The following is a 12,171-nucleotide window of genomic DNA, read 5'->3' on the forward strand; positions in this document are numbered from 1 at the left end:
ATGCCTAAAGCTTCAAAGAAAAAAGGGTCGGATGTCAAGCCCAAGATACCGGACATACCATGGCGCGAAAACGACAATTTTTTAACATGGCAGTTTCTCACGGAACTGGAAAGGCACGAGAACTACAGAATTATCTTTGGAAAAAAGGATGTGTCTGAGGTACGTTGTTGTGTTCATCTTCAATTCCTTGTAAACTTCATATATTGTATTACAGAATACTAGTGGAGACAGTCGCACAACTGTCTTTAAGCGGATTGCTGAAAGAATTCTTCCGGAAATCTATCTTCTTGATCCTGGGACTATAGGTGATCGCCTGAGGGCTTATCTTGACAGGTATGATGCAGTTATGAATTCTGAATCTTTCTGATGTACTGGTCACCAGACTCCGTAAGGCCTATCAGAAGCATGCAACAAAACTTCGTCAAACGGGTGAGGGCCTCAACAACACCGAATCAGAATCAACAGAAGAATTACTTGACTATTATGTACCTCCGGAGGGCCCTGATGAGAGCACTCCCACACGAATTGTCAATATCTGGCGTACGTATCTTTAAGGTACTTTTTGATTTTACTATAAACTGACACAAAACGTTAGAACAAATTGAACGCGAGTTTGAGTTTTTTCCACGGTTACATAATCTTTATGCAACGCGCCCAAATGTAACACCCATTGTAATTACCACAGCAGTTGGTCCTCAAGGGCGTAAGACAGTTTGGTATCAGCCTCCTAGCCCAACAGATGTTGAGCCTATAGGACCCTGTTCAAATTCAGTAGAACAAACAATCAACTTAGAGCAGGTGAGTTCTCAAGTAACGAGTCTCTTAATTTCTTCTCAACTGGGTTTTTTAGTCTTTGGACGAGGCCACTCAGCCTTCTCAGTTATCAGTCACCCTTTCAACCACTTCTGGATCTGACACTCTAGGTCCAATTTCATCTTCTCAAATTCGGCCTCCAAAGTCATCCACAATTTCTCGCCATGCTGTTGAAAAGGCTAGAAATAATATTTCTAAAGTTCCGGCAAAGCGTTCACTTATTGACACACTTGTTGAAATGTCCGAGTAAGTTATTCTATTTAATATAGCAGTTCAGATAAGCTAACAAATAAATAATCATAGCAAGACCACAAAGATGTGGTCCGAAGATGCACATCAGAAGAGTCTTTTGCAAAAGCGCACTTTGCTTCTCGAAGAATTCAAGCTCGGTTTGTGGTCAAAGAATGAGTATCATGCCCAGATTCATGAATTGCAGCATAATAACACTCAAGATTCATTGCCACGTGTACTGCTGCCTTCACACCAGCGTTCTCTTGAATGGGAGGAAGAAGCGTCAACGGATGGTTCAGACTAGTCAATTTATAAGTTACACATTATTTATAATTATAATTTAGACTACATTTCTTTAAATGCTACGATTTCTGCCACAAGCCTACGTCTCATTTTTTCTGCATCGGCATCGTCAATTCCATTGTTTTCTTCATGTTCCCCGCGGTCTTCAAATTCTTCCATGGGTCCATGTTCGGCAGCAAAGGTGGCACCCGATTGGGCTCCTTCAACGTCAATTATGAGATTATGGAGAATTATTGCAACAGTAATCCATTGACATGCTGAATGGTGATCACGATTGGAGTTGATATTAACGCGCAGTCCACGAAGGCATTGAAACCGGCCTTTAAGTGCACCCATACAGTGTTCGGATCGCACTCGGAGATGTGCAACATATTTGTCAAACAATGTGTTTGCTGGATCAAGCGAAGCTGGCTTTTTGTGAACAGGTATTGTTCGGGAATTGACTGCATATGCTGAATCGGCCCATGCGAATTCTTCTCTATCAAAAAACCAGGTGGGATGGGCTGCTGCACTGGTGTGCTCAAATGCTGCTGCATCATGAGCGGAACCGGTCATTCCATGCGAATAATCTACGATGCGTAAATTGGATGGAGTGTTACCAATCTATTATTTTCCCGTGGTTAAGTGAGTGGAAATGCAAAAGACACAGTATATCTTACCTGAACATTTAAACCGTAGTTTCCTTTCCGTGTGTAATATGCATCACCGTTGAGGCCCGGCTTTTTGTAAAGCACAACTATTGTTCCATCGTACATGACCCAACCTTCTCGCCAGGTTCCCTGAAAGCCTATTTGTGTATCAATCCATGTCTTCTCTATTTCCTTTTCGGCTGGTGTTAAGCGCCTTACAAACAGGTCATGGAGAGATTCAATAGCTTCAAAACAGCGATTGGTGTAAGCATCAACTGAACCTTCAGAACATCCAGCAATACGGGCTATGTCCTGTACCGATGCACCATTTCCATATCTCCCCATCCGGTATAGTGTCACAGCTAACTGCTTTTCAACAGGCGCCTGTGGATGATTTGAACTGTTGTAAAAAACGGGATGCTCTTCGATTAAAGTGAGGATTGTTTGGAAGACCAATGGGGTGACACGAAGCATATCCTCAAACCGATGATGATTTGATGGATCTTCAGCATAAATCCAAGCAAGATGTATGTTATCTGTTTTTGGAACTTTGTTATCACGGCCATTAGGGTAGCGTGAAAGGAGAATCGAAAGAAATGCTTTGACATCGATATCAGACAACTGCTTGATTTTATCGATAGAAGCGTGATCGGGAGACATTAGAGAGTTTCGGATGATCATGGCAAGAAGGTAGTCATTCATGAATGTTTTGTGAACGGTTTTCAGTGGCATGGTGATGATTTTTGTGGTACAGGCCGGTGCTATCCAACAATCTACGTTGATTAAAGATTATCTACGCTGTCTACGTCATTGGGAGTGACACCGAAGTGACAGTCCAAGACAAAGCCAAGCATAGTCGGACTTCGAATCATCGAATCGGTGGCATCGAAATACGACCAACTAGTCGGGTCGTATTTCAATTCTGAAGGTCCCTAATGACAAGCCGCGGAACGAAACGGGGTGATGCGTCAGCCGGCGATGCCCAAAATCTAACTCGTCAGCTCAATCAAACAAAGGCATCCAACCAACCCACCAACCCAATGCACCCCATCCTCAATGATCTCTTGCAATCGTCGTATTCCCAGCCTTGACATCTGGATATACCCAATCCGAACGAATCTCGTGTGCCGTATTGGAACCTTACCCCCCGCCCCCTTATTGCAAATGCAATGACGGCGACGGGGAGTTCCTCAGGTATTCATGAACGTGTATGCGAATCGGTTGGATCGTCCATAATTCAGTGTGTGGGTAGGGAGACTGTATGATTGTGTTCAGCATTGACGGGTTGGAGTATCTTCAGATCTTGACATTTGGTTTTGTTTTGGGTGCGTCACTCCTTGCTAGTCCTAACATCACACTGTTGACTTTTTCTACAATACATAGGGACTAACCCCTTCTCCTCGGCTTCTATTTCATTCTTTCATTCCTCTTCACCAGTCTGTCGCATTGAGCTGATCGTTTTGCTGCCCTGATCTCGGCATCTCCGAGCTTCTGCAACAGCTCATAAATCAATTGTCCTTCCAGATTTATGTGATCTTGCGAGCCTAGATGTACCATTCGATACACAATATTCACAGCACATATCCCTTCGATCAATTCCCCTGAGTTGTTTCTACAGACTATACCACCTTTATGCTCGCTGCTTGCCGTCACCTGCGCAGTTATCCCTTGACCTTCGTCGTGGTGCGTCATTCCATTTTCTCTATGCACATCTTCTGCTATGACTGATATTCTCACTACAGACTTCTATGCCGCGTGGAAGATGACGGCAGGTAAGTTAACATCTTACCAGATCTATATACCCGTACATATGCTCAGATACATAACCCGACTGCCCTGCTACGTCTCAGGACAGCATATACACGGGACTTCCTGAATCCTCGCCATCTTCACCCCATCCCCGTCTCCAATGCTATCCAGTTCCCGGACTCGCCGCATCCGTCTTACTCATTTCCCTTAGCACTTACACCCAGATCTGTGTCATGCAACTGTGTGACGGATACAGGGAGGTAATGGTCAGGGTAAGAACCAGATTGGATGCTTGTGACGGTCAGGTGATCCTGTTGTACATTTGATTGGGGAAGGGGATGAAGATGGATGGATGGATTATATGGTTCAATCAGCTGTCGGGTTGCTGAAGTTAAGGTGCTCATATTGCAGCATGTCCCGCAGCATGTCCCATCTTTCAATTCGCTCATCCTGATGCGTTTCGGGTTGAATAAGATAACGATAGCGATGTGTTATGGGTGATGGGTTGAACGTCAACCCATCACCCATAACACATCGCTATCGGTACTCCAGATGTTGAGTAAGAATGTTCTGTGCTTGTGTTTACCTGTTTGGTTTCTTCGGTGGGTTGGATTACACTTACAGCTGGAATGTGTACCCAAGTGGCCCATCGAGTGCGTTCCCATCCTCTGCATCTTTTCTGTGATCTGCGTCAACCACTTCACATACAACTATTCCAATATTCTGTCACGAATCTATCGCATCCAGTCAACTCGCATTATCGCACCTCCTCGTCCCTTTCATACCAAAAACAATGAGAATAACGGGGACGGGATGGTTCTACAATCCTTGTGTGGTGCGTGGATGCGTATGGGGATCGGATAGATCATGGATGGTGTTGTGTGCTATTTTCCCTGCTTGTATTCACGCACAGGAATGGATCAATGGGTTCGAATACCTGAGGTATTGTTTTGGTGCATCGCTCGATTTTAGACATTATTGTTGACTTTCTCTGGATCAGATAGCGCCAACCTGCTTCAGACTATGCAGCAACCACGTTCTGCCTTGCCACTGATCTTCTTGAGACGGCGCATTTGCGAACCATCCTGGAAGATCTATATGACATGGCTACCAAGATGCCCCTGCACACAACTCCCAATGCCATTTGGTGTTCTCTGTACATAATACTTGTAGTATATTGCCTTTATATTGGTTCCACATAACACCATTCACATCTCGAACCCACTCCATCCGTTTTACATCATATAAGAAGAACTCATTGGATGCTGTGGAGGGCCATAGATGCCTCTTCATGCCGTGCCACTCCACCCTAGATAGGGCATTCCGACTCCTATTCTCCAACTTCTGTTTTTCTGACTTCTGTTTCCAAATTCTGTTTCTGAATTCCTTATTTTCAATTTTGTTTCTTAATTTGATTTTCACCTAATCTTATGTTTCTTGCTTCCATCTTATGATTCTCATTCTATTTCATATCATTATCCGCTTTTGGATTTTCAGTTTTCTTTTCTATCTTGATCTTTCTTTTATTTTGTTTTACTTCTTACCTTATGACTTCATTTTCTATTTCTGTCTTCACTTACGAGTCAGACAGGTCAGGAACAAAAATTATATGGAAATTGACAAACCTCCCCCCCCCTCCACTATATACAACCCTCCAGCCAAATTCAATACCACCTACTTCTTTGACAAAGTGGAACACAAGGTGCAAGTCTTAGGTACCAGTTTTGAGGGCTTGGTTTCCTTGATATTACGGTTCTTCTCGCAATAGCTCTGGATGTACCCAAAAGTAACAGTGAGATAACTATTCTAGTTCCTAAGTTTGAGACAAGTGTTCAAATTATGCTTGTACAACTTGTTATCCAATTGCTGTCTTGCAAATGGACCTTCTAAGTTCTGGAGTAAATGTATTGTATTCAAAACAATACTAAGCTAAAGTACATAGTATTCTAGTGCTCGTTTATATACTAGAATGTGAAGGCTGTGTCAAGATATGAGTTGTGTACTGTAACATGTTGGAGTCAAGGGATGCTATGTATAGATAAGGAGGCTGTGTAAGGCAGAACATGAAGCACGTTGAAGATTGAAGTTTGTGATTTGTTATAAGCTACAAGTAACCCAACAAAAAACAACTCCAGGGAAAGAATGGTCCAGACTAGATAGGACAAAACCTTCACCTAAGTTTCTTAAGGGAGGACATTGCCTAGGATTTAAGTAGATAAGGATTGTGTGGATAGTAAAGGGTAAAGAAAGCAAGATGGTAAGTAGTGGATAGCCGGGTCTTCTGGGTACAATGGTAAATAAACCTTCAAAAAATGGAATGGAGCTGTGAAATTAGATAGCAGGTATATAAGGAAAGCGTGACAAAGGTGCGTAAAAAGCATAGGAAAAATCAATAAAGGTGAACCTTAAAGGGGTGGTCTGAAGAGAATTGAGGATGTTTTGAGGGGAAATGAGGAGATGACTGGGAGTTGGAATGTCGTTGAAGGGCTGAATCTTGGGGATGGTGAAGGTGAAAGAGTCTTGGTGCCGCCTTGCGCTGATAATTGTAGTATGTAATTTTTTATAGACTATAAACAACCCAACAAACCAAAACTCCAGGGAAGGAATGGTCCAGTCTAAATAGAACAAATCCCTCACTTAAGTGTCTTGAGGAAGGACAATGCCTAGAATTTAGATAAATAAGGATGGTGTGAATAGTGAAAGGAAGTGAAAGCAAGATAGTAAGTACTGGGTAACTGGGTCTCCGGGATACAATAGTAAAGAAACTGTCAGACTTACAGGCTCCCCAAAAACCTTAATATTGAGGAGAAAAAAGAGGCATTTGTAATAGTCTTAGTTCAGCAATGACTTCATGTGCAACAAATGCCAAATCAATACTCACCACACAGTTTCCTGCTTGAAATATCAAATTCCATCGAGAAAAACACAGTATTTGTGGATAGTAGGTTGACTATGGGTATATGCAATTACATATTTATTAGTGGATTTTTTTGAAGATGATAGGATTGAGACGTACATTGTGGGAATAATGGTTCTAACGAGTGCGCTTTGTAGCGAGTCATGGCTGTGTTTTGATGGGAGTGGTGTAGAACCCGAGGTGCAGCCCACTTTGTAAGCAAATGGGGGCAAGGAAGGGTATGTGTGGATAGTGAAGGACGGGATTCAGCTGCAGGAGTTGTAGCAGACGCAGTGGTGGTGGTGTTGGTGATAGCAAGGTGGTGGTTTGGTAGCAAGAAGCGAATGCGCAGCACATCACGTAGCACACCATCTCGTCGCATCGCATCGCACTGCGTGCACACGGACGGACACTCTCACACAGTTGATAAATAGAACTCGTGATTGCTATCATCGTTGATTCCAGCACGAGATTTAATTAGAATGAGGGAGGCGCGCCGGGATTCCGTACATTGACATGGAATTGGGAATAGAAATAGATATGGAAATAGATATGAAAATGGACACTATGAATTGGTTTGATTGATGCTCGGATGGGTTGACCTAACATGCTAATTACACTTCGTGCATAAGATTACCTGTAACTTAAGCATTTGCACCGCGCCGGGTATGTATCTGTCATCCACGTTTGGTAGTTCTTAAATTCAAAAGCGGCAAGGCGCAGTCCACGAGTACGATCACAGGACGGACCGTTTGTGTGGGTAAGTTTTCTTCTCACTGTTTCAGCCTCGATGTGGATCTGAATTTGAAAAGGTGACGTCGGATTTCAGAGTCTGGACAAAAGAGAAGAAGGCAGAAACGCTCAGCGTCGATGTGTCATTTAGATTATCATTTGAGAGACATGAATAGCGTCATTTACGTAGCGATATGCACAAATTTGATAGCATACTTGTTAAAGAGCTGGAAAATGGCCTAGGAGACGAGACACGAGAGACAAAAGGAATTCGGAGAGACGGCGCAGACACGGTGGTCACAAAGCGAACGGTTGTTGGATGCAGGAGGTCCCAGGGAGAGATGTGGTGTTGAATTGTGCAAGAGGTTGTGAGAAGTAAGACGATGCGAGCGGGGATTGCTCGATTGGCAAGGTCGGTCACTGGTTTGGGGGAGGATGAATGGCTGCAGTATAAGGGTCTGCTACAACATGTGTGCTGCGAAATAGCACAAGAATTGGAAGAGTAAACAGTATGATGATAGCATCGCACAACCAGAAGAGTGTCTGGGGTAAGGAAGCGTTTTAAAGGCGTGGGACAGTTCAACCACACGAAGATCACCTGCATACCCTAATGGGTGGATATGATGCACTGCGGTGAAGGTACAATTCCTGTAAACGCTTCCTTATCTCGATTTTCACGATTCAGATGGGGATGCTATGCATAGGAGGTGATAGAGGATGGGACTCCATCGACCACGAGGAGCAGGTGTGTTGGCTGGAGCAGAGCCACTCAAACTCACGCTTAGGGTGAAAAGATTGCCTTGTGTGTAGAGAAGCACATAAACTATGGGAGAAGGGACCGCTAGCGTGATGAAAATGGTAATGTAGCGCGTATCGAAAAAAGACAAATAGGAATACTTCACCAGTTCTACCTCGTCGTGCTTCCTCCCAATATCCCAACCCCATCACAAACTCGGCCCATTTTGGCTGATATTGATATCTTGTTCCTGAGGGTTAGAGTGTCGACGAGAGGTTCATGGTATGGACATTTCGAGTGCTTTCGCAGGAGGGTGTGGCTGTAAAAGCACCCGCGGAACCAAACGTGGTGATGTGTCAGCCGGCGATATCCGAAATCAATACACAGTCCAACCCAAAGCCTTTCCCAAAGATCTTCTGCGATCTACGCAAGCCCTTCCACGAAAAATATTCCCAAAAACGCATTGCGTACTTTTATGCAAAGGCTATGACGACTACTGGGAGTTCAACAGGTGGTACTTGTAATCGTGTTTGTCCCGGTACGTCACTCTTTGCTAGAACGGCCAGGGACGTCAGTGTTGGCTTTTCTAAATTAGATTGGGATGACCCTTCTCTTCAGGCTCAGTTTTATCCCGTGTATGCCTTCCGAAAGTCCGTTATGATGGGACTGTGCAACGGCACGTATGTAAATCATCCTAGCGGTTGTATATAATTTGGCTGCCTATCTTCATCCCCATCCCCATGCCCGTCCACATTCCCATCCCGAACCCACTCCCTCCGTCCAAGCGACTTCCCTTAACCCTCGATCTCTATCATGCCTTAGCAACGATAGATACGGGGTGTTATATTCATGCCTGGATTTGGTGGGTGGGTGTGAGTTTCGGGTAAGTTTTTCATGAATAGAGTAGGGTGGTGATGGATGGCATGCTCACAACTCACAATTCCCTCCTTCATACGATACCTCCAAGACCTCCAAGCTTCATCACTCAACCTGTTTTGCCACCCATACCGTCGCCGCAAGTATCCTACCTTCAATCCCTTACGTGCACAGGCAGTCACGAAACCCATGAATGTTCTTTGATTGCCGTCATCTGCGATCGTATCGATGGTTGGGATACATTTTGGTGTGCACGTTGCGACAACATATATGCGCCGCAATGATATCTGCGCATATAACCTTCCGATTCCAATCAACGCCTCTCGGGCTTCCTGATCCTTTCCATCATCCGCATCCCCATCTCCAACAAGAGTCATACCGAACCCACCGTATCCATCCTACTCACTTCCCCCTTATCCCCAACTCTGCGTCATATGACGGTATGACGGATACAGGGCGGCAAGGCGCGGAATAATAATAGGAGTGGGTGCCTGTGAGGGTCGGTTGCTGGCCCCACAAAATCAGGTCTTGTCGGGGAAGGGGATGAATGGATGGATGGAAACTGTCGTTCAGACGGCTGTCGGGTGAATATGTCACTGCTTCTTCTACTCTACTCATAATGCGCACCTCGTCGGATCATGTATGACTACTTCTCGTTTCGTTTATAGCTAATTGACGTCGCAGTGCATTCTTTTGTTGGGGATATACTGCATATATGCACTTGACTCAACTAATTGGCGTGGTTTCATTGAGTGTACACCGATTTTCTAATTGAAATTTCTTCGTACACAGCCTTCATCCACATCCCAAACCCCTCGCATCTGCACAGAAAAGACCCTTATTCCCCCGATACCTTTCCTTTGGCATAGCAGCAATGGCAATGGCAATGATAGGCAACGGGGTCTGGTCCGAATTTTCTTTATGCGGATGCGTCTGGATGTCGGGTTGATATGGTTATGATTGGTTGTAGGTTAGGAGATGTGGAACGTGTATACGAGGTCAAGACAAATCGAGAAACATTGGCTTTGTGAGTGTATATAAGAAGCATTAATGAAGGATTCCAGAACTGCGACATGTAAATGGTGCGTGCGAGAGAAGGGTGTAGATTTGGACGATATATCTGGAGAAACGACTCTGTAAATGGGTGACATTTTTTATGGAAAGTGGATGGATTGAAGGAGGACATGCACCTCTTCAGCACATTTGAGAAAGAGTGTGGTCATCGTATACGTAGTTTCGTAGTTGATCACGATGAGAAGCGAACACGCGGAACAAAACGGGTGCTTTGTCAGCCGATTCAGAAAGTCGAATTGGAGCTGTGCAGCCTGTGCAACTTTTTCGCATTCCCCCATCAGCACATTCAAAGGCCTGGATATCCTGAATCTCTTGTCCTACAGAACCTCTCTAATCACCTCCACATCTGTGAAAACTCGAACCCATCGCATCCGCCTGAATGTGCTATCATACTCCCCGGCCCCTTTCATACAAGGGACGGAGATGTCTAGTTGATATTGGGAATCACAAAGGCGTGGATGCGTTGCGAATCGGTACGATCGTGGTACTTGAAATGTTGAGTAAAGATGTTCTGTGCTTGTGTTCATCTGCGTGGTTCCATCGATGGGTTGGATGTCAGCCTTCATGTTGCTGTAATCTCCTATCCATAAACCCTGTTCTTCTATCGCGCCGTCGGTAGCCATTCCAGCAATCTGTCACGAATCCATCGCATCCACCCACATCGCATTGTATTGAACCTCCTCCGTCCCTGACATGGCAGAGCAATGAGAAAGACGGGGACGGGATGGTTCTAAATCTTTGTTCAATGCGTGGATGCGTGGGTGCGAATAATTGATGGCGTTGTGTGTAATGCTCCCTGCTTGCCTTTCGTTGTGTGGTCGCCATCGATGCGTTGGGATACTTTCCGATATCGACTCTTCAGAAATTTCTTTCATAGACTACTGAACTATGTTACGAATCCTCACCAATTTTATTGCCGTACCCAATTCCTTTCATATCTCGAACGCACACCATCCACATGCGTGTGAGGGTCGGTAACCCTGACATACAGCTTGTTGGGGAAGGGGTAAATTTCTGCTTTTGATGTCGTTTGAACACTTCTCTTATAAATGTACAAAATTATTCTTTAAAACACAACAAAAAATAATTATCATTTCAGCCAGAGAAAACAGCACTATAGTCCATTGAGTCACTGCCTACATTTGACGGTCTGCACCATCCCGCAATTTATCCAAATGCTCCTTGGCTTCCTGGAGTAAACTTTCCACTAGGTCCACAAACTTGCGGAAGTTATCTTGACTTGGCATCTTACGGTAATTGTCAACAGCATTGTTGAGTATAGCTTGGAAATTGTTTTCATCGCTGGAGACCCGGTTGGTACCGTGTGAATACTCAAAGTGGCGGCCCTCCTCGGAGAGCTTGGAATCGAGCAATCCATCCCGCAATATATCCCGAAATTCAAGCAGTAGTTCATCCGGCAATTGACACAGAAATTCATACAGAATTTCATCCGATAATTCATCCGACATTGCATCCAATTTTTCATCCGGAAAATTGTCCAGAAAGTCTATTAAGTTTTGGAATATGCTTTCTTCCGCGGTTAGTGACTTGCTGATGGGATCTTTATTTGACTTGAAGACCCTGTCCTGTTCATCATGAACGTTCTTGCGTAAGGAGTCGCATAACTGGCATTTGATCTGACTGCTAACACAAGGAATGTTTGCGCCTTGCTTGTCTGAAGGTTTAACCTTACCCTCCTCAGCGAGTTTGGTGCCGATGTAAGATCTGTGGGTAATAAGCTGAGTTTTGTACGTATAATACTGAGTTCTAATATTCCTTACCCTTGATGAGAGCTCATGTTGTTAAATTAGATGTTGTTTCTTCGATTGGGAGCTCTGAAAACCAAGCCGTTGACTTGAGGTGTATTTATACCTAAATCCCCACCCCACTGGCCTTGGGAAGTGGCACAAGTTACAGCTGGCCCGATGGCCCGAGCATCGAGTGGACACTCGCCACGGTGATATACTTGGTTACCATGTATATCATAGTTTCACAACTTTCATCGGCAAAAGTGACCAGACCCCCAAATGCCTTTTGTGCCTTTTTAAGCAGGTCAATGTTTTGCGTGACATGTTAAGTCACACAAAAACATTTCACTGAAATTTGGAGGTGCACAAAACATTTGGAGAGCA

At 44.4% G+C, this 12,171-nt stretch overlaps 2 protein-coding genes across 2 annotated transcripts; one reads left to right on the forward strand and one right to left on the reverse strand.

The window, feature by feature from the left end:
* Positions 1–1,348, forward strand: JR316_0007545 (uncharacterized protein; the record flags this gene model as incomplete). Its single annotated transcript, XM_047893281.1, has 6 exons — positions 1–159; positions 215–333; positions 383–540; positions 596–798; positions 851–1,059; positions 1,117–1,348. 6 exons carry the CDS (start codon positions 1–3, stop codon positions 1,346–1,348), a joined length of 1,080 nt encoding a protein of 359 aa, XP_047748563.1.
* A 9,827-nt stretch (positions 1,349–11,175) lies between these two features.
* On the reverse strand, positions 11,176–11,837 carry JR316_0007546 (uncharacterized protein; the record flags this gene model as incomplete). The annotated part of the gene is made up of 2 exons (XM_047893282.1): positions 11,176–11,764; positions 11,821–11,837. 2 exons carry the CDS (start codon positions 11,835–11,837, stop codon positions 11,176–11,178), a joined length of 606 nt encoding a protein of 201 aa, XP_047748564.1.
* Positions 11,838–12,171: the final 334 nt, after the last annotated feature.

Source organism: Psilocybe cubensis, chromosome 6, assembly GCF_017499595.1.
Source record: "Psilocybe cubensis strain MGC-MH-2018 chromosome 6, whole genome shotgun sequence".
NCBI lineage: Eukaryota > Fungi > Basidiomycota > Agaricomycetes > Agaricales > Agrocybaceae > Psilocybe > Psilocybe cubensis.